A 19,606-nucleotide genomic window follows, 5' to 3' on the forward strand; every position below is an offset into this window, starting at 1 on the left:
TTTTTATTAGGTGGGATGAGTATTGACAAGATTTTAAATGAGTTTGTCAGAGGGACAGCTCAGGTTCAACTTTTTGTAGAGGCAAGGTTGAGGTGGTTTGCACATGCGCAGTGGACGGATGTTGAAGATGGACCTACCATTCAAGAGAAGAGAAAGACCACATAGAAGATTCATGAATGTAGTGAAGGAGTACGTGCAGAGAATTGTGTGTGACAGAGGAGTATTTGTATATATGCATCCATGCAGGGGGGCTGGAGCCAGCTGTCTCAGGGCGAGAAGCAGGGTACAACTCTGGACAGACACAGACAAACAGTCGCACTCACATTCACACCTATGGGCAATTTAGAGTTTCCAATTAACCTATCCACCACTAACTGCATGTCTTTGGACTGTGCATATTTTTTATACATTTACTTGGGTAGCTTTGTTCTATTAATTTTGATTTCTATTTTTTAATTATTTTTTTTAACAATTGTATTACATTTATTTTGTCATATCATATTTCAGTATTTAGTATCCATTTTATTTCAGTAAGCTATATACTAGTCTACTAATTTAAGCAGTTCTGTTATATGTTGCGTTGAACGGAATTTTTAACTGCTGTAAAAACTTGTGGGATTATCTGTTCTTATCTTATTTCATCTTTGCTTATCTTATCTAATCTTCATAGCAAATTGCTACACAATCATAGCCTTAAAATACAGGGCGCCGTCCAAAAAACAATGTGTAGATGTGGGGAAAATGTTACGGTGACGACATAAGACTTTCAAACATTAACTATGACTTAAAGAGGGAACAACAAAAGGCTAAGCTAAAAATTCTGAACATGTCCCGCCCTTTATTTTGAAGGAAGAAAAACATCCAAGACCGGATGTGCCCGGTTTTTCGCTAATGCTAATGTACCCGGAACGATAAAGCAGCACTCCGAAGATGGCCGGGGTGTTTGAGGTGGAGGTTGATGGTGTGGAGCACGATCATGGACTGGAGCATCACGATGAACCGAACCAGGTGAGAATAACGGACCGTTCTGAGGTATTGTGACAATAAAACGGATTTATGATGTGGTGTATTACTTGCTGCTAACCCAACTGCTACTCCTGGGCTTAGTCTCCCGTAAGTAGCTAGCTGCTTGTTAACTGCTTGTTAGCCATATTTTACTGAGCAGAGGTGTGTGTATAAAATGCACTGTTCTGTTCATTGGTCAAAGCGACAGTGCAAGCGTAAAAGGACTCTTTTCCAACTGCCAAGCTAATTATTGTTAGTTACTTTCATGTGACTAAAGTAGCACCAAAGTTTACTTATTTTTTTTTTTTAAAAATACTGCATTTCATACGAGATTTGTTCTCTCGCGAATGTTTGATCTGAGCTGTGAGATATGTGAGTGAGATATGTGAACGTCTGAATTATTAACCCTACAAATAAAGCTGATGTGGCTGTTGGGGTCAAAGGTCACCAAATGCATTAGCCGCGACAAGTCAGACAGAAGAAAAGACTACATCACTTCCTGTGGGATTTCAACATTCTGGTCAAACCTAATCGAGCTAGATGCTAAACTAAATAAGGTCACGGTGTAAACCGAGTCCGTGATAAAAGCTCTCAAAGTCTGAGATGTGAAGAGCAGGTGGTAGGAGGTAGAACATTTACTTTGATGCAAAAGTGGCATCACAACCTGGAAAAATCCCAAAGAGGTCTTTACATCCGTCACTGATGAGTTCACACTATCTGGTTTGAATAGAAACCTTTCAGTAGGAACTTTAATGTGGCACACTGACCTATTTTTGTATTACATCTTAGTATGTGCAGATAAAAACAACACGTAGATGAGCTAATCTGTTAAGTGAGTAAAATGCAATGACGCTAATGATTGGCAGGTATACCTAAAATGTGTTGTTTTCATGGTAACAAGGTATAAAAGGTAAAAACGGATTTATTTATTTTTTTACAAGGAACATCGTACTAAATGGATGTGAGCCCTTAAATGTGTATTTGTGTCTGTTATTCATATACCTTATTTAGCAGATGATAAATAGAGGAGTCATCAACAGTTCTTTGTTTTGAATACAGGGATAGTAGCTTAACAAGCTCAACAACATGGGAGGGACTACCGGTTTATCATGCAAGATATTTCAGGATGCAATTGCCTTATATCTTGCTGCTCAACCAAACCTAAATGTTTCAGTCCCGTTACAGTTTTTTTTTTAGCTGCTCTCTAATTGGTATGCAGCGTAAGATCTTGGGGTTTGGAGCCAACTGTGTAAAAGGTAAAGCAAATGCTGCAGTTTGGTGGGATTGACTTGTTTTATAGGAGTTTTAAAACGATTCTGTGATCAGTATGCACACTATCATATGTCTCAATTTAAAAAAGAAGGGTATAATTTCATGCAAGCTTTTAGTTTGATAATTTGTTACTTATTTTTCTCTCTCTTTCTTTAGTATGATTTGTCCAAGCTTTCACCAGAAGAGAAGTGGAGGTTAGTGTCTTTGCCATGCATGTATACATTTTCCTAATATGATTCTGGATTCTTTGGCCATTATTGATTATTATTATTATATTATTATTTTAAGGGATTGAAAAATCAGATATTGATTGCAAATATTTTTACCCATATCTCCAAAAGTTGATTCTGTTCATCTGGACGTAGCGTTTTGTGGAAGAAACGTTTCGTCACTCATCCGAGTGACTTCTTCTTTTATCCATACAATGTCTTATAGTTGTGTTGAAAAGAGAAAATTATAGAATGATAGCTTATTAACTTACCAGTAACGTCTTTAACAAATTAGTTGGCAGCATAATGTAATAACGCTGCTTGACTCAGCATGACTATCTGCTTAGCCGTGATGCATACACTGCTACAGACAGTGCTAAGACTGTTGTACACAGTGCAGTCAGAGGTGTAATTTATCTTTTGAACAAACTATCAGGACACCATTTCTAAATTAGTCATCCCTCTTTTTTTGGATATCTTTTGCACTCTTAAAAAAAAGATATTGGACATTGTACTCATCCATCTGCTGACCCATATCAAGGGGTTGACTAATCTGTATAACAAAATGTTTTGTACTTGAAGATGTAGAGTTGATCTTGGAACAGCTTTTACGCATTAATTCAAGTTTTGTTTATGCTTTGTTTAAGGCATCGCAGTCTAATCAGGCTTGCCAGTTGCTGAATTAAGTTTGTGTTTTTCCACAGGATGGAGCATGCAAGAATGCATGCCAAACACAAAGGCCATGAGGCCATGCACGCAGAGATGGTGCTGATCCTCATTGTTACCCTGGTAGTCGCCCAGCTAGTCCTCGTGCAGTGGAAACAGAGGCATCCAAAGTCATACAATGTAAGGCACAAAAGAAACTGATAATTTGGCAATTGTTCAGTTTGAATTAAAACAGTTGTGTGTGTGAGTGTGAGAGAGAGAGAGAGCGAGAGAGAGAGAGAATGGGAAGTGAAAGTGTACAGTAAATGCTGTGGTTTTTATGGTTTCTTAGTTTTCATACATAATTCCAGTTAAACCTGTTTTCTCAAAGAGAGATCCTGTAATTTCTTATTTTCTTCCACATCATCAAAAATTTGAAGTTATAGGTTTGTGTTTTTGTGTTTGCACAGTCTGATGGTGGTCAGGACTGCATGAATGTTCTAACGCACACACTTTGCTGTCTTGTAGTTGGTGACTTTGTTCCAGATGTGGGTAGTTCCTCTCTACTTTACTACCAAACTTCACTGGTGGAGGTTCCTGACCACGTGGTTTATCTTCTCTGTAATCACAGCGTACATTTCCTTCCGTGCTACCCGTAAGCCACTGGCCTGCACCACACCGAGGTAAAGCCATTGTTTACACTCACACGTTCCTGTAAACATACCCATTCCTCTCTTTGTGTGGGAACAGAATTGTCAGGAAAATTTCCTGATATATTCTGATTCAACTTTTTTGTTTGTGTAGGTTGGTGTACAAGTGGTTCCTCCTCCTGTATAAAATCAGCTATGCCACGGGAATAGTTGGCTACACTGTCGTCATGTTTACACTTTTTGGTATTAACCTAATATTCAGGTATGTATTGCACATTAGTTCAGTTTTTTAAAAATGTCAGTGAATGTCAATCTACTGCAATTAAAACCCTTCAAATGGGAGACTATAGAAATATTTTTTCAGTGAAACGTTCTTTTTCTTGTTTAAATGCATGAGGTTCTGTGATAGGTTGGATGCATCCTCTAGCACTTGGCTGCCACTAGATGGCGCTGTTTTCCATATTACGATTTCTTTCCTCCTTTGTACTTGTCCATCTATGTGATTTGGTTTTTTGCTAATTTATAAAGTAAAGTACTTGATGTTGCACACACTGCGATTAAATTTTTTTCCAGCGTAACTGAGAGCTGAGAGTATTACAAGAAGAAGCTTTAGTGAAAAGTATCTGTTTACTTGACTGACTACTTTGATGATGATTTTACCATTCGAGATCTCTCTTTCATTAAACCTGCCTTTTTTTTAACAGGCCTCACGTGTGCAGTGGGGGAAATAATTATTTGAGCCCTTCCTGAGTTTGTCAGTTTGTTCATTTTTTTTGTAATTGAGACTGAATGAGCACCAAAAACCATTAAAACACACATTACAAAAGTTATACATTGATTTGTTCTTGAGTGCAATAAGTATTTGGTCCTGTACCACACAGGCAGAATTCTGGCTCCCACAGATTGACACTGTGCCCATGTTCCACACAGATTACAGTCAATCAATTACAGACACTGACTTACTATCTGGAGGTTTCACCTTCATGCTTTGCATGAGGATCAAATACTCATTTCACTCAGTGACAGACTCAGTGGCTGAGGCCAGTTTACTTTAAGGTTGTGCATTTTTGTTTTTGGTTTCCTCTCCATTAAAATAAAAATACTACCATAAGAATTAGTGACTGTTCATTTCTTTGTGAGCAACTTCAACCGGGGATCAAATAATTATTCCCGACACTGTATGTATAAAAAGGTGAATTACAACTGTCAGTTGATTCGTTTTATAGTACAGTGCTTTCATAAAATGTCATTTTCAGTTAGAAAACATCATATTTTGTCTGTTCTGTTTCACAAAGAGTAGAACAAGACAGCAGGTTTTACACAGGAAAAGTAAAAATGCTACAGATGCATAATTTTCCAAATTCAGATCAGACTTGCAGAAACTGATATCACTGTTTATGGTTTGATGTTCTGGGATCATCATAAAAGGATAGATTATTAACAATTTTTAATTTTAGCTTGGTGAAATATAGTGATTTATTTATTTATTATTAAACGGAGGCTAAAAAAGCCACAGTAAAACAGAGAATTGAAATTTTATAGTCTAGTCTTTCACCCAAAATGTAAAGCATTTGCCTGTCTTATGGAGCAAACTGAACTTCAGGTTGAATAACATTTTTAGTCAGATGATTTCAGTACTGTGTTCTCTGTCCAGGATAAGTCCAGAGGATGCCATGGACTTTGGTGTTTCACTTCTCTTCTATGGACTGTACTACGGGGTCCTGGGAAGGGACTTTGCAGAGATGTGTGCGGACTTCATGGCTTCAACCATTGGGGTAAATGCACAAATTTAAAACGGTGTATATTTTCTCCTGGCTGTAACCTAAAATTTAATGTAGCTTTTCCCTCCCGCAGTATTACAGTGCATCTGGCATGCCAACCAAACACCTCTCAGACAACATCTGTGCTGTGTGCGGTCAGCCCATCCTTGTCGATGTCAGTGAGGAAGGGATTATTGAGAACACATATCGATTATCTTGCAACCATGTGTATCCTTCCTGTGACATTTACTGACACATTTTCATGCCTTTAATGGTTACCGCTGAAAGAGAAGTTCAGGTGCGTGACGGAGAATTCTGTTGGTATAAAAGGTATGTCATGGGTTGGCATGGAACTACACTGTGTACTCAAATTAACAGCTTAAAGAGGAATTGCCAGGGTTTACCTGACCTTTATGCCAGACTGTTGATGTCTCTGTTACTTCCCCGAGGATCTGTTGTGTGTTGTAAATGATACACAGTGCCATTACACGATTTTTGTTTTGTTTTGTTTGTTTGGTTTTTGGATCAAGTTTGACACGTTCCTTGATGTATTCTTTATAGGAAATCAACTTTCTATTTAAAATGCTGTTTAAAATTTACCTTTATCTTATTTCCTTACAAAAAGATGTGACCAAAAATGCATTATCCACACCTGAAGATTATTCTTTTATTACACATAAAAGCAACACCAGGTTTAGATAAAAAAAACAAAAACAAAAAACAAACAAACAAAAAACAACACATTTGCAAACTGAAATGTAATTATTAATTAATAGTGCAGTACAAGTGTCTCGCCCTACAGTGCAGTGCTATCGGTAGTTAAACCAGCTCAGGAAATTATCCTTTGTCCTTAAATTGTACTATTGTTTTGTATAAATCATTTAGTATCAGATGAATGTTGTCCTTTTGACTGGTATTAGAGCATTAATGTTGGATGAATGTTCAAAGATGTCCGAGTATTCAGCATTTGAGCCTTAACTCCAAATCCAGGTTCCATGAATTCTGCATAAGAGGATGGTGTATCGTCGGGAAGAAGCAGATGTGTCCGTACTGCAAAGAGAAGGTGGATCTGAAGAGGATGTTCAGTAACCCGTATCCTTTTTATTCTGGGATTCTGTCTGCATTAGTTACATTTTTTTTAAACTAAATATTAAATGATTCCTGAATTAGTTGTAATTTCAAAGATTCTAATGAAATAATAACTTTCTGCATAAAAATGCTGACAAAAACAGACCCTGTGAAGATTTTGAATGTACTTTAAAGTCCAAAACTAAGTATGACAGATGAGATCTAACAAAGCACTGAAACCTAATTATGCCAAGTCACAGCATAGTTGAGGAGGGGGGGGATGTTCCAGACTGCTAAGTACAGGCTATTTCAAACAAACAAAAGCAAAGCATAAATTGTATACGAGGTTCCTGTTCCTTTTTGTCGGTTGGAGAAACACTATATAACTGACAAATACATGTTATATATAATAATTAATGATTTCTCAGGAGCTGATGAAGATTTCTGCTTCCTTGTGATGCGTCATCACCGTGGTTACATGTTGACCTCTTGTTCTCCATTTATTTATCATTTCTGATTGTTGTCAAGGGTTATTTCCTTAACCATTTCCATTCTAGCTGGGAAAGACCGCACGTCATGTACGGACAACTTTTAGACTGGCTTCGGTACTTGGTGGCCTGGCAGCCTGTTATTATTGGATTTGTGCAAGGTATCAACTACGTCCTGGGTCTGGAGTAGTCGGCAAAAACCGGAAGAAACGGACACACATACCATGTGGAGAAGATTATGCACTGGCTCAAAAAGACTGAGGGCCTAACATTGAACTAAAACACCAATTTAAAAAAAAAAAGTGTCTATACTTTTTGTACATATTTATAGGCACATATCTGTATTTGCAGTTTATTTGAATTTTCTTAGTAACCTAAAATTGGACGTGTGTCTCATTTTCCCAGGATTTGATTGGTCTGTATCTCATGGCCTAGTAAAGCGGTTTTTGAAATCATTAGAGGGGGTTTTTACTAATTTATGTCTTAAGTGTTAAAAGGTTAAAGGATCATACTGGAATGTGTCATCCTTGTGTCTTATGGTTATCAAACATGAGTAATAAGTATTTCCTCTGGACTCCTAAATATATGAACGCTATATCCACAGACGTTAGTTTCGCATCTGCTTTAGTTACAATTCCTGCTTCACATCGGTCACGTATTTTGACCACAAGTGGCACCAGTTTCATAAGGGCCTGTCATACGCCTCGTGGAGCCAAATTGTAATCATATGTCAGAAAGTACTACTCATATTGGTAAAAACGGTACCTCCTACATTTACGATGGAAATTCTAGTGTTACTGGAATTCATGATGTCCTCTTTTAGGGAAACACCAATCTTTAGCCAAGTAGCAACGGAGTCATTTTGGTTTGACCTTTATCCAGTGTCTCAGCATATGTAAGTTAAATTCCCTTGCATTGTCTTGGTGTAGCAGAGATGATAAGGGAGGCAAATTTAAGTCAAAACTGTGTGTGGAGAGAAATAAACAAGTTATAATGTAACTGAACTAAAATCCATCAAAAGTATTCAAATTAAATTTAAGATTTAGATTAGAAAATATCCCAGAATGATCCTTTAACTGGTGAGCATGCAGATGGGGACGGTCTTATTTTCACGTGGTATGTGCATTATCTTCCATCCTGAAATTTCTGGAAGAGAACGGTTGGTAATCTTTTTGTGGGTACCCAACAGACTAAAAGCATAAAGCAGTTGTTTTAGGGCCATTTGTGCACCTCACCACCAGCTTAAATGGTAAAAGGACTGGGTGTAACCAGACCAAGATATGATCATTTTGTTTTGATCCAGACAGATTAATAAATGTCACTTCGATCATGTGTGTTTTGTCCATATGTCTGCGAGGTAGCATTCACAACCCTCCATAATGTCACCAAGAATTAGTCAGCACATCTCATTTGTGAAAACACTGTGTGGGTGAAGAGGAAGTTAAGTGTGTGCGTGCGTGTGTGTGCCCGCATATATATATACAGTAATCTGAAACACTGGTCAGCAGCAAAAGACTCACACAGGAGGAATCGATATGAAGCTCTCATCTGCTGTGAAAGGTAAGGACTTATTATGATACCAAACAGTTTGTTTTTCTTTGCATTATATTCGATGGTGAACGTTTTGTGTCTCTAACAGTTCTGGGATCTCTGTGTCTGCTGGTCGTTGATGGATTTCCAGGTACAGATTAGTTATGTGATAGAGAAAAGGTTTTTTTTTTTTTGTGTGTGTGTTGTAAGATTTTTAACCTTGGAATGTTTTGCAGTTTCTGAAGATGAATCTCCAGAGATAATTGGACCAGGGTTTGTCCAAATAAAAACCCATCCAGGTAACGCATCAAGCCTCTTTTGATGGGACAGGCTGTGTAGTTGTGAAAGCTTTCTTAGATGTATGGATGTGTTCTGCCTCCTAGGTGCACCGCTGGTGCTTCACTGTGATGCGTTTGCAAACTGTGAGGACGATGTGACTCTAATCTACTGGCTTGTCAATGACACCTTCCCCGAAGACGCCCCCAGCAGCGACAGGATAAGAGAATCTAATGAGTGAGTATCTTTGTTACAATTACAGTGGAAGTGTACATTAAATTAAAACAATTAAAACAGTTTGTAGCTGGGCTGTAATGGCTGTGTTTTCATTAGATCTACTCTAGAGGAGGGTGCAATCCTTCAGAGGAGTTTGCTGTTGAAGAACATCACATCCGAGGACCTCAAATCCACCTTCACATGCGTTGTGACAAATGCTGTGGGAGTGGCCCAAAAACACATTAAATTAATATCAACACGTAAATGACAACTGTGTAAAAGATCTTGATTTTCTGTCCTCTGCCTTGTGATATAAGTCATGTCTGTCAAGAGTCAACATTGCATGTCAGCATTTTCATGTAATACTTTTGTTTGGCAACTTGTGGATGGTTCAAAACCTAAACTCCAGTTACGCTCAAAGGTAAAGCAAGTAGCTGCTGCGGGTCATCAGAATGCTCTGCTTTATATCAATCTGACAAACATACAGAGGCGCCATCTGATGTAGCAGTGTTGTGGTCCAGTTGTAACTACACTTACCCACATTAGTCATTTAGACGACTGTACCACACAGTGAATGTGTTGAATGTATCAGCAAACTGTTTTCTATGCCTGTGTACGGTTCCTGTAGTTGCTGAAAAAAAAAATAGTGAAAATTAAATTTAGATACTTTTAAATTAATAACCATGTTTTCCTTGAGAGTTACTGTTATTCACACTTAGATGTTTGAAATAAGCCAACTGCTCACTATTCCTAATAATATCTGAGTAAGCATTTCCACCATCTGTACAGCAGAGGTCAGCAAAGCAGCTCGGTTCCTCAACCTTGTTTTGTTGGGGACTAGATTTAGTTTTGTAGACGCAGTCAACATGCCGATGTCTAAGTTGTGTTTAATATTGTTTAGATTCATGCTTGAAAGCAGATGTAATTTCTATTGATAAATAGCTCATTTAATTTGATTTGAAGAAAAATAAAACAATAAAAGTGTTTTACTTAACATTGTTTTTGTTCTTGAGTTAAAACTAGTTATCAAATATCACCGGGTCTTTATATTGATATCTGAAGCAGATTCATGAGAAACGATGCAGGTATTTTGAGTCAAAGGAAAACTTCAAATTGTCTGTGATGTGCTGTAGTGATTAAAGCTACAGGAGTCCATATTCTTTTTAGTTATGTAGTTTAAGCTATAAAAGAACTCTTTAAATGACGTGTCGAAAGGCACACGTTGTGGTTGTGGAAAAGATGTTAGTGTGTTTGAGAAGGGTCAAATCATTAGCAAACATCTAAGGAGAGTGTAGGAACTGCTAAAAAACTGGGTTAAGAACTGTCCAATGTGTTATTAAAAAGTGGAAGTATATTGGGGACCCATTGTCTTCAAGGAAGAAATGTGGCCAGAAAACCCCCCCTGAATGATCGTGATTAGCAATCACTTAGACGTTTGGTGAAATCAAATCAAAGAAAAACTACAGTAGAACTCAGGGTTATGTTTAATAGTGAAAGAAAGAGCATTTACACACGCACAATGCGAAGGGAACTTAAGAGATTGAGTCTGAACAGCTGTGTAGCCGTAAGAAAACCACTAATCAGTAAGGCAAACTGGAAAAAAAGGCTTCAATTTGCAAGGGAGCATAAAGATTGGACTCTGGAACAATGGAAGAAGGTCATGTGGTCCGAGTCCAGATTTAGCTTGTTCCAGAGTGATGAGCGCATCAGGGTAAGAAGACAAGCAGATGAAGTGATGCACCCATAATGCCTAGTGCCTACTGTACAAGCATGTGGGGGCAGTACTATGATCTGGGGTTGCTGCAGTTGGTTAGCTCTAGGTTCAGCAACAGTATGTGCTCCAAGAATGAGGTGAGCTGACTACCTGACTATACTGAATGACCAGGTTATTCCATCAATGGATTTTTCCTTCCCTGATGGCACGGGCATATTCCAAGAAGACAATGCCAGGATTCATCGGGCTCAAATGGTGAAAGAGTGGTTCTGGGAGGATGACATTATTTTCACACACGGATTGGCCGCCACAGAGTCCAGACCTAAACCCCATTGAGAATCGTTGGGATGTGCTGGAGAATGGTCAGACTGTAACATCATTAACGCACGGTGAAAAATTAATGCAACACTGGATGGAAATAAATCTTGTGACACTGCAGAAGCTTATCGACACAATGCCACAGTGAATGTGTGCTGTAATCAAAGCTAAAGGCGGTCCAGTGAAATATTAGAGTCTGCGATCTTTGTTTTTTTGGCCAGGCAGTGTATCTTTTGCTCTTTGGCTGTTCATCTCCCTTTCTTGTTTGCTTTTTGCCTCTTTCCTTCTTTCAGAACGCTTTTTTCTTTTTTCCTCCTTGATCATACTTCACATTACGGTTACATGTTCATGTTTGTCTAAAAACAACAATAAAATGTGATCACAATAAAAGCGTAACGACTGCATGAATAACTAAATAATTGTTGTGGAAGTTTTCCACTTAAATAAAGCCTGCAGACGAGCGGTGAGCGGTAGCTAACATTCTTTAATCCAAGCACACAAAGACAACATACAACCAAGCTTGTGGAGCCCCCGCATGGCCGCGGGACAGACGGTCAGCAGAGTCTTACTGAGCCTAGCATGGCTCTCAGTTAAATACCTTCTCCAGGAACAAAGGCAGTACACAGCTGTTTCACACCTTAAGGTTCACACTCCCTTGCTACTTCCCAGAGTCCTCGAAGAGACAAAAGACTGGTCCTCTGGATTTCCTGTTTCCCCCCAACATCCTTACTACACCCCCTACCATTTGTCGTAAGTATGAGTGTCAGACATGTTAATACAATAACATCCATCCATCCATCCATCCATTCGCTTCCGCTTATCCTTTCTCAGGGTCGCGGGGGGCGCTGGAGCCTATCCCAGCTGTCATAGGGCGAGAGGCGGGGTACACCCTGGACAGGTCGCCAGTCTGTCGCAGGGCCAACACACAGGGACAGACAATCATTCGCACTCACATTCATTCGCACATTCACACCTAGTGACAATTTGGATTATCCAATTAACCTATCCCCACAAGCTGCATGTCTTTGGACGGTGGGAGGAAGCCGGAGTACCTGGAGGGAACCCACGCAAACACGGGGAGAACATGCAAACTCCACACAGAAAGACCCCGGCCTGATGGTGGAATTGAACTCAGGACCTTCTTGCTGTGCGGCAACAGTGCTAACCACCGTGCCACCGTGCTGCAATAACATAATGTGATTAATACCTAGGTAAAAGAAATTCCTATACAATAATGCAAGAGGTCAACAAGCAGTTAGAATGAACTCAGAGTAAAAGCATTAGTCAGACACTTTTATTATAATATTTCTCCTTATGTTATTTTTTTAAGCAGATTTTAGAAGGTATATTATTTTTTTAGACTAACACATTTCAGGCACAGCAACAGCAGCAACACAACCCCACACTTGACAAAAGAATTTACACATTATCAAGAATCTTTGATCCTAGATGCACTATGTAAAATAAAACAAAAACACAAAAACCCCAAAACCCCAAACTTCCAATATAAGGCACTTTAATCTCACACCTTTTCTAAAACAAACATCACTTTTTGACGATTTTAAAAGTCTAAAAATAAGCATTTTCACCCTTAGTTTAGCTCCCTTAAACTCGATAGTGTTTACGTTGGCTGAACACTGATGTACTGATTGTCATAATGTAGAGAGACTGTAGCTCACTGTGCAGCCAGTTTTTTGAATTCATTGAAGACTTGGACTTGAATAATTCTACGCAGTCATCAGCGTTTAACAGTCAGTTAAACTGGATACTGAGCCCAGTGATTGTGACCCGAGCTCCTTCAGGCAGCAGTGCAAGTTTCTATTCCTCTCAGGATTCTGACTGTCTTTCATTCTCTTCCTGATGAGAGCAGCAGCATCTCCAGTGGCAGTTGGCCACTTTAAGGGAGAGGTGAAGAAGGGCTGCAGAAGTTCCTGGTTGGTTTTAAGTGTCATTCCAAACAGGAAACGCAGGAAAAAGTCCAATCTGCCATCCTCGCACTGCAGACTCCTGTCCACAGCGTTCTTGTACATCTCCGAGGGCGTGGGCCCCCTGAACATCCCCTTAACTTTGATTTTCAGTTTCTCCTCGAAAATGTTCTTCCCAAGATTTGCAAAGGTGAGCATTGCATAAAGAGCAGCCAGGTACTCCTGCATGGTGGGGTGGATAAAGCTCAAGACATTCTCGTTGAACAGCACGTATGGCTTTGTGACATACTGCATGCACAGGCCTGTGTAGGACACTGCCTCCAGATCGTTGATGCCCTTTTCTTTCCAGTCAGTCTGTGTTATCTTGTACTGGCCTTGTTCCAGCATCGAGAAGGCCAGCTTTCCAAGTTTAATAAGAAGGTCTCTCTCTTTATCGACGCTGTTTTCTGGAGCTCTCCATTTGCGATTCTGACGCAGGAGTGAAAACAGCAGCTTTGTGTACATGTAGGTGATGCTGTTTGGCAGCTCTGCGTGTGTGCCCTTTTCTTTAAATATGCGCTGGCACTCATCGGCCACTATAGAGCAGAACAAGGGCAGGTGGCACATGACACGGAGGGTTTTGGTAGAATTGATATAATCAATAACTCGAGCTGCTTGGTTTGAGTCCTTAAACCTCTTCTGAAAGTACTCGTCCCGTTGAGTGTCACGGAAACCAAGTACTTCTATCTCTCTGTAGTGCGCATCCCATGGGACGCAGGCGCGTACATATGGCCGAGTAGTAACCAAGCACAGGCCGCGGTAAAGCAGCCTCGCTCTCATGAGGTTGACCACGATGGCCTTCAGATTGCTGGTATCTGTGGGGTCAGTCAGAAGCTCTGTGTTTTCAAAGTCAATCTTCCAGGGGTACTCATCCAGTCCCTCTAAGACAAACATCATTTGGCATTCGTCGCACCTGTAATCCCCATCTCTCAGTTTTTCTGTTGCCGGGTAGAGTTTTTTAACTAAGCCTGCCAAGGAAAGTTTTTCGCCCTCAAACTGTTTGAGTTCTCTGACTGGCAAAGGAAACAAGAAAGTCACGTGCTTGTGTGCTCGTTCTTCAATCCAATCGAGGACTAACCTTCTGACTGCCATAGACTTCCCTGATCCTGCCACTCCAGTGAGCAATACTAACTTTGAACTTGAGGTCTCCAGATATTTAGGAGTTAAAATATCTGCAGTAGAAATCTCCTTGGGTGCTTCCTGGTTGCTGTCCAGCTTTCCTATTTTCATGACCTCGTGTTCGATATTGGGGCCATTATCACACGTGGAAACAATTTTGAGAGTAGTATGGACATCGTCAAAGGGCCTCTTCTCACCACCATAATCCTCACATACTTCACCGTATTTCTGCTTCAGACACTCGGCTAATTCGTAGCGTACTTCATCTGAAAAAAATAAAGAAAAGAAAATGTGCATACATGAAGAAGTTTGTGCAGATGTGTCATCATTGCATTCATTAAGGTTAAATTAGCAGTCAAAACAAGACATGAAGGCATACTCAAGGGCACTTACTTCTAATGCACAAAGTATCGACATAATCAACCAGCTTCTTTTTCCCCATCTCGGCCAGATGGGTTTTGGTGATCTGGAATGAATTTTCAAGGCTGTAACACTCGAGTAAGCGGTCGACCAGGTCCACTAGGTCCATGTTTTGTGGAGGAGTGTTGAACGATTGCGGGTAATACTTCCAAAGCATCCTTTTGAATCCCCTAAGTTCAAACTCTGACAGCTTTCCAAGGGTTTTTGAGATAGCCTAAACCCAAAAAAGCAGTCAAATATAACTATGTCTATATAGTGCTTGTTTTTATCTTTAACAAAAAATGGACAAAGGCAAAAAAAGAACAGTGACTAACCTTAAAAGTGAATGGAATTGTTAGAGACGGATGCCTTTTCTCACTTGTGTTTTCGATTAACTTGTTTGTGTCAGAAGATTCAGGGACATCCTCTTTGTTCCTGACCCTAGTGACGTCACAGTGAAAATGCGGCAAAATATTTTAGTGACAATACTGGAAAAAGCCACACACAGTAACATGTGCAAGTTTCTTACTTGCGAATCTTCTTTTCACAGTCGTCACTGTCTACGGAGTAACAGCTAGAGTACGAATCTGCTCTCTGTCGGCGGACACTAAAAACAAGGAGACAAAGCTGTGTTTAAATGAAGTGTTTCACTCTTTCCAGGAATTAATTTAACAGAGACAGATTTCGTCCTCTCTGAATATTCTTATATGAAAAGCTTGTGTATTTTTTGGATAGGCTGCTTGGACTATTAATCCATCTTCTTTAACTGGAAAGTACTTTGGTTCAACTTAATTTTTTTCGGTTTTTTTCCTCCTTAAAAAAATTGCATTCTGATTAAAACTGACATGACTTGTTTGCACCTTGTGGAAGATGTGTCGTCTTCTTCCATTTTGTCTAAGACTTCGCTTGTCATTGTGCTGTAGCTCTGAGCTGGAGACAAGGCCTGGTCCACGTAATCCCTAAAAAAGAAGGAATGGTAGAATGACAGTTGTTTTAGTTACTTAGTGACCACACGGCAAGTAAATTTCCATACATCATACAAAATAGCCCAGTCTGTGATTTTTCTCACTTATCTAGAAAAGTCTAAGTTATTCAAACTGAGGATATTGAGCAATTATGATGCATGATGGAAGGGCTTTCCTTCACTGGAGTGACTCTACTAAGACTCAGCATATGTGATGTAGCAAAAAGACAGCAAAAGTTGCAGACCGAAAATCCCACCTGAGCACAAAAACAGCCAAGCAATGACACAATCAAGAACAACTGGAGTTTCCAATATTTCCAGTTTAACTTCACTGTCTGCAAATATCTTTCAACATATGTCAGAAAACTGTAGTTTATTGAGCAGGTGCTGATGCATAAAGTTGAAATAGACTGTGCTCTATTTGGCCCCGAAAGTCTAGTTCAGCAGACTTCAACTATGAGGGGAAAATCCCCTGTCAGCAGAGTCACAACCACTTAGTAGTGTGATCGGTCAATAACCCAGTGAAATTCTTACTATTAATGATGCGTGCAATTTTCCTGTCTTTAGCCTGTGCTGATAACTAATCGATTAACAGTTTCATGTAACTAGTCTGGTTTTTAATCATTTCTGAATGTAATTGAGTATTTATGCACTGGTAGTAAACCAAAAGTTCAAAGACCGGACACAGTTTGACATTTTCAACTTAAATATGCGTAGAAAAGAAAACAAAGATGGATGCATGAAATATAAATTTTGTATGTACATGTATAACATGTAACAACCCAAAAAGAGACAAGCTGAAGCTGAAGCCATCAAAATCTGAAATCCCACTGCAAACTGAGTGATGCTTATTTTTATGTATTGTAACCTAAGAAATTACAGACAGTCACAGCGTAGGTCGGCATAAATTTTACTCACTTAACAATACTTAAAAAGTATTTTCACTACAAAAACACAGTGTTAGAGTGAGAGAAGCACAGGAAGGGGTTGCATGTCAAACATTTCTCCATACCAGTGGGTTGTGTCCATTGGACTGGGTCCCAGGTCAAGCGAAGGTCTTCTTGGAGGAATGTAGTAGAGGTCCTCATCATCATCTTCTAACTCCTCCTCAAGCTCACTTTCCCGTCTTCCAGAAGCTGCTTCCCCAATGGAAGAGCCTTCTGATTGAATGGCCATCGCTTCGTCTGTGTCGCTCATGATGTCATGGAGAGTGTCAGTGAGCAGCACTGATAAGAAGAAGAAGAAAAATCCTGGGGAAATAAAGGAGACACATATTAAGCTTTATACTCTTGCTTATTCAACACGTTTCTGCTATTAAAGATGTCTTTAGTAATCTCTTGCCAAAAAGAAATTATACAACTTTCCTTTAGAGGTCTTGGGAAAGTAACTAATAAGCATAAAAGACTGTGGTTTCAAATATTCTGACACTGGCTCCTGCATTGGTTTGAATAGCGGTGCAGGGGTTAGCACAGCAAGAAGGTTCTTGGTTAGCCAGCTGGTGGAGTGTGCATGTTCTCCCTACACCTGCTACTGCTCCCTCCCACAGTCTAAAGACATGCATGTTAGGATGACTGATGACCTGTCTAGAGTGCACCCCATTTCGTGCTCATGATTGCTGGAATAAGCTCAGGACACAATCTGATATTGTTGTGTTGGTGTTGTTGCCGAACAGTTATAACACTTGTGGTCCAGGATCAGAATTGCAACTGACCAATCACATTGTCTGAGCATTCATTTAGCATTTCTTTCCTTCTCCCTCACATTGCAAAGTTATGACAACAACAGCATGGCTGGTCAATTGCAATGTTGATCCTGGACCGACATTATTATGGTGATGCAGAAACAACACCAACACAGGGATATCAGATACACTGACTCCAGGCACACTGTGACCCCCGAATAATGAGAAGAAAATGGATGGACAGCTCCCAATTATTTTGTAATTATATATACATATATTATATAAAATACATTATATAAATTATAGTCCTAAGTAGGAATGTAGAAACAAATAACGGTGCACTTGTTCCTTTTTAGATTACTGCAATTCGAGCTGCAGCAAGGGTGCTATTAGTATCAAAGTGATCACGTTTCCCACAGCATTACCATTTGCTAGCATTTGTAAGTCTCATATCACATTAGCACTTTGCCTTAATTACACTTCCTTGAGTTTTGAAAAGTAGACTGGGAGCTGGAGCCTGGAGCTATCAGCACAGTTTTGTTACCAGTGTCTATTAATATGCTGTGTCTTTGCTCTTTGTCCCCTCCCTCTCTCTTCTTCTGTGCACTCCTGCAGGTAACTCTGGTTTATTGTTATACATGTATTCCAACTATCTGTCAAGCTGATCACGGCCCACGCCGAGCCTGGTCATGCCGCAGGTTTCTTCCTGCTTAAAGCAAAGCTTGTTTCGCTACTGTATCCATGTGCTGGCTAACAGGAATTTGTTGGCCTTCCTTACTCTAACTGCTTGAGGTCTGCATTCATAAAGCAGAGTAGAAACTGGTTTAATTTGACATTTTTGGGAACTCTTCCGCATTGCGTTTTCCTTTTCATCATGTTATGAATGGGAGCTCGTGGCACCTGTCTGACCTACAGCAGCCTCTACATACCATGATAAAATTATGTCCGCGGCTTTTCATAATGTCTTTCTGAATGATTTAATGCTAGCCGTGTTGATTTTGAACTTAGAGATTTACATAAGCTAACTCGATGAAGCGTAATAAGAAGTCTCCAACAGGTAACGAGGAACACGACGTTTACACAAAACGACGACAAATGCTTTCACGACACTCAATCATCTCATGTAATTTCACTGTTTATAAAATAAATACATTATTGCTACATTAAAAGCATGTAATGAACAGTGAATAGCTTACCCTTCTCCGTGACTGGAAGTTTCTTCTTCTTCTTCGTCTTAAGTTTCTTCTTGTTTTATGGCTATACTACACCTCACTAGGCCTACACTACCACCTACAGGATAAAATGTGAAAATCAAGAGAAAAAAGACGAGTAGTGGAGGTGTGGTACAGTACACAGAGGTCTTGATGCATTCTCAATCATCCAGGAAAGTAAATCTCCAAAAAGTTGATTCTGTTCATCTGGACGTAGCGTTTTGTGGGAGAAACGTTTCATGACTTCTTCAGTGAAGACGTGACTTCAGTGAAGAAGTCACTTGGATGAGTGACGAAACGTTTCTCCCACAAAACGCTACGTCCAGATGAACAGAATCAACTTTTTGGAGTACACAGAGGTATTAAAAAAATCATATGCATCCAAAAGCTGCAAAAATACATATAAGTAAAACTCCAAAAGTAAAATAATCACAAATCTGAATGAATTTTTTCATATTATTATGTTATATATCATGTTGGCATAATATAGACTCAGTACTTTGAAGCTGCGAATTGATCTAGAAGGATGTCAAAGATCTATCTATCTATCTATCTATCTATCTATCTATCTATCTATCTATCTATCTATCTATCTATCTATCTATCTATCTATCTATCTATCTATCTATCTATCTATCTATCTATCTATCTATCTATTTATCTATCTATCTATCTATACACAATTGACAATCAATTTTGTACAAAATGTACAGGGCTGGTGGAAAAACACTGGCTTAAATCACTTCATTTAGCTGTTTAGGTGTTCTGATCCTGGCTGTTAGAGTTATATTATAAGTGACCAAAGGACTGGAAAACTTACCAAAGAGATGTGCTCTCCACCCAGCAATTTACAACTGCAGTCCTTTCACTGCTGGACTCTCCATGCACAGTTATTCAAATGACAAATAGAAAATTGCTGCAGCACAGTCTTTTATTTTTTCCACAGTCTTTATTTTAAAAGCCAACTGCTAACTATTCTGGGTGGCTATCTGGCTTTTTTGCCAGCAGCTAATGTAACTTTAAACAGCCAACTCCGAGCTGATATGATGACTGGACTGCAAAGACGTGCAAAGCTTTTAGCTCCATATGATTACTTTTGTTTTCATTTTCAAACTTG

At 39.4% G+C, this 19,606-nt stretch overlaps 3 protein-coding genes across 3 annotated transcripts; 2 read left to right on the top strand and 1 right to left on the bottom strand.

Annotated features, from left to right (window-relative positions):
- The first annotated feature begins 858 nt into the window (after window positions 1–858).
- On the top strand, window positions 859–8,429 carry rnf121 (ring finger protein 121). Its single transcript, XM_006802171.3, has 9 exons — window positions 859–1,008; window positions 2,434–2,471; window positions 3,191–3,332; window positions 3,660–3,814; window positions 3,936–4,043; window positions 5,436–5,556; window positions 5,636–5,769; window positions 6,532–6,633; window positions 7,167–8,429. The coding sequence occupies exons 1-9, from the start codon at window positions 931–933 to the stop codon at window positions 7,285–7,287; spliced, it is 999 nt and encodes a 332-aa protein (XP_006802234.1). The 5' UTR covers window positions 859–930; the 3' UTR covers window positions 7,288–8,429.
- Window positions 8,430–8,545: 116 nt separating this feature from the next.
- On the top strand, window positions 8,546–10,079 carry LOC102777206 (interleukin-1 receptor accessory protein-like). Its single transcript, XM_006802173.2, has 5 exons — window positions 8,546–8,657; window positions 8,737–8,778; window positions 8,864–8,926; window positions 9,011–9,140; window positions 9,237–10,079. Exons 1-5 carry the CDS (start codon window positions 8,633–8,635, stop codon window positions 9,385–9,387), a joined length of 411 nt encoding a protein of 136 aa, XP_006802236.2. The 5' UTR covers window positions 8,546–8,632; the 3' UTR covers window positions 9,388–10,079.
- A 1,440-nt stretch (window positions 10,080–11,519) lies between these two features.
- Window positions 11,520–18,516, bottom strand: nlrc3l1 (NLR family, CARD domain containing 3-like 1). Its single transcript, XM_006802174.3, has 7 exons — window positions 18,475–18,516; window positions 16,610–16,847; window positions 15,494–15,592; window positions 15,163–15,240; window positions 14,969–15,074; window positions 14,628–14,868; window positions 11,520–14,500 (listed from the first exon to the last, which is right to left on the bottom strand). The coding sequence occupies exons 2-7, from the start codon at window positions 16,792–16,794 to the stop codon at window positions 12,897–12,899; spliced, it is 2,313 nt and encodes a 770-aa protein (XP_006802237.2). The 5' UTR covers window positions 16,795–16,847; window positions 18,475–18,516; the 3' UTR covers window positions 11,520–12,896.
- Window positions 18,517–19,606: the final 1,090 nt, after the last annotated feature.

The sequence above is a fragment of the Neolamprologus brichardi genome, chromosome 10 (genome assembly GCF_056152115.1).
Source record: "Neolamprologus brichardi isolate AB-2024 chromosome 10, ASM5615211v1, whole genome shotgun sequence".
NCBI lineage: Eukaryota > Metazoa > Chordata > Actinopteri > Cichliformes > Cichlidae > Neolamprologus > Neolamprologus brichardi.

Bases quoted from the DNA above. Each gene is read 5' to 3' on its own strand.
- LOC102777206 (XM_006802173.2), top strand. From the start codon at position 8,633: ATGAAGCTCTCATCTGCTGTGAAAG. The intron at 8,658-8,736 runs GTAAGGACTTAT...TGTCTCTAACAG, and splicing joins GCTCTCATCTGCTGTGAAAG to TTCTGGGATCTCTGTGTCTG. The intron at 9,141-9,236 runs GTGAGTATCTTT...TGTTTTCATTAG, and splicing joins AGGATAAGAGAATCTAATGA to ATCTACTCTAGAGGAGGGTG.
- rnf121 (XM_006802171.3), top strand. From the start codon at position 931: ATGGCCGGGGTGTTTGAGGTGGAGGTTGATGGTGTGGAGCACGATCAT. The intron at 4,044-5,435 runs GTATGTATTGCA...TTCTCTGTCCAG, and splicing joins GGTATTAACCTAATATTCAG to GATAAGTCCAGAGGATGCCA. The intron at 6,634-7,166 runs GTATCCTTTTTA...TTTCCATTCTAG, and splicing joins AAGAGGATGTTCAGTAACCC to CTGGGAAAGACCGCACGTCA.
- nlrc3l1 (XM_006802174.3), bottom strand. From the start codon at position 16,794: ATGAGCGACACAGACGAAGCGATGGCCATTCAATCAGAAGGCTCTTCC. The intron at 15,241-15,493 runs GTGCAAACAAGT...CCTTGTTTTTAG, and splicing joins GACGACACATCTTCCACAAG to TGTCCGCCGACAGAGAGCAG. The intron at 14,869-14,968 runs GTTAGTCACTGT...TTTTGGGTTTAG, and splicing joins CAATTCCATTCACTTTTAAG to GCTATCTCAAAAACCCTTGG.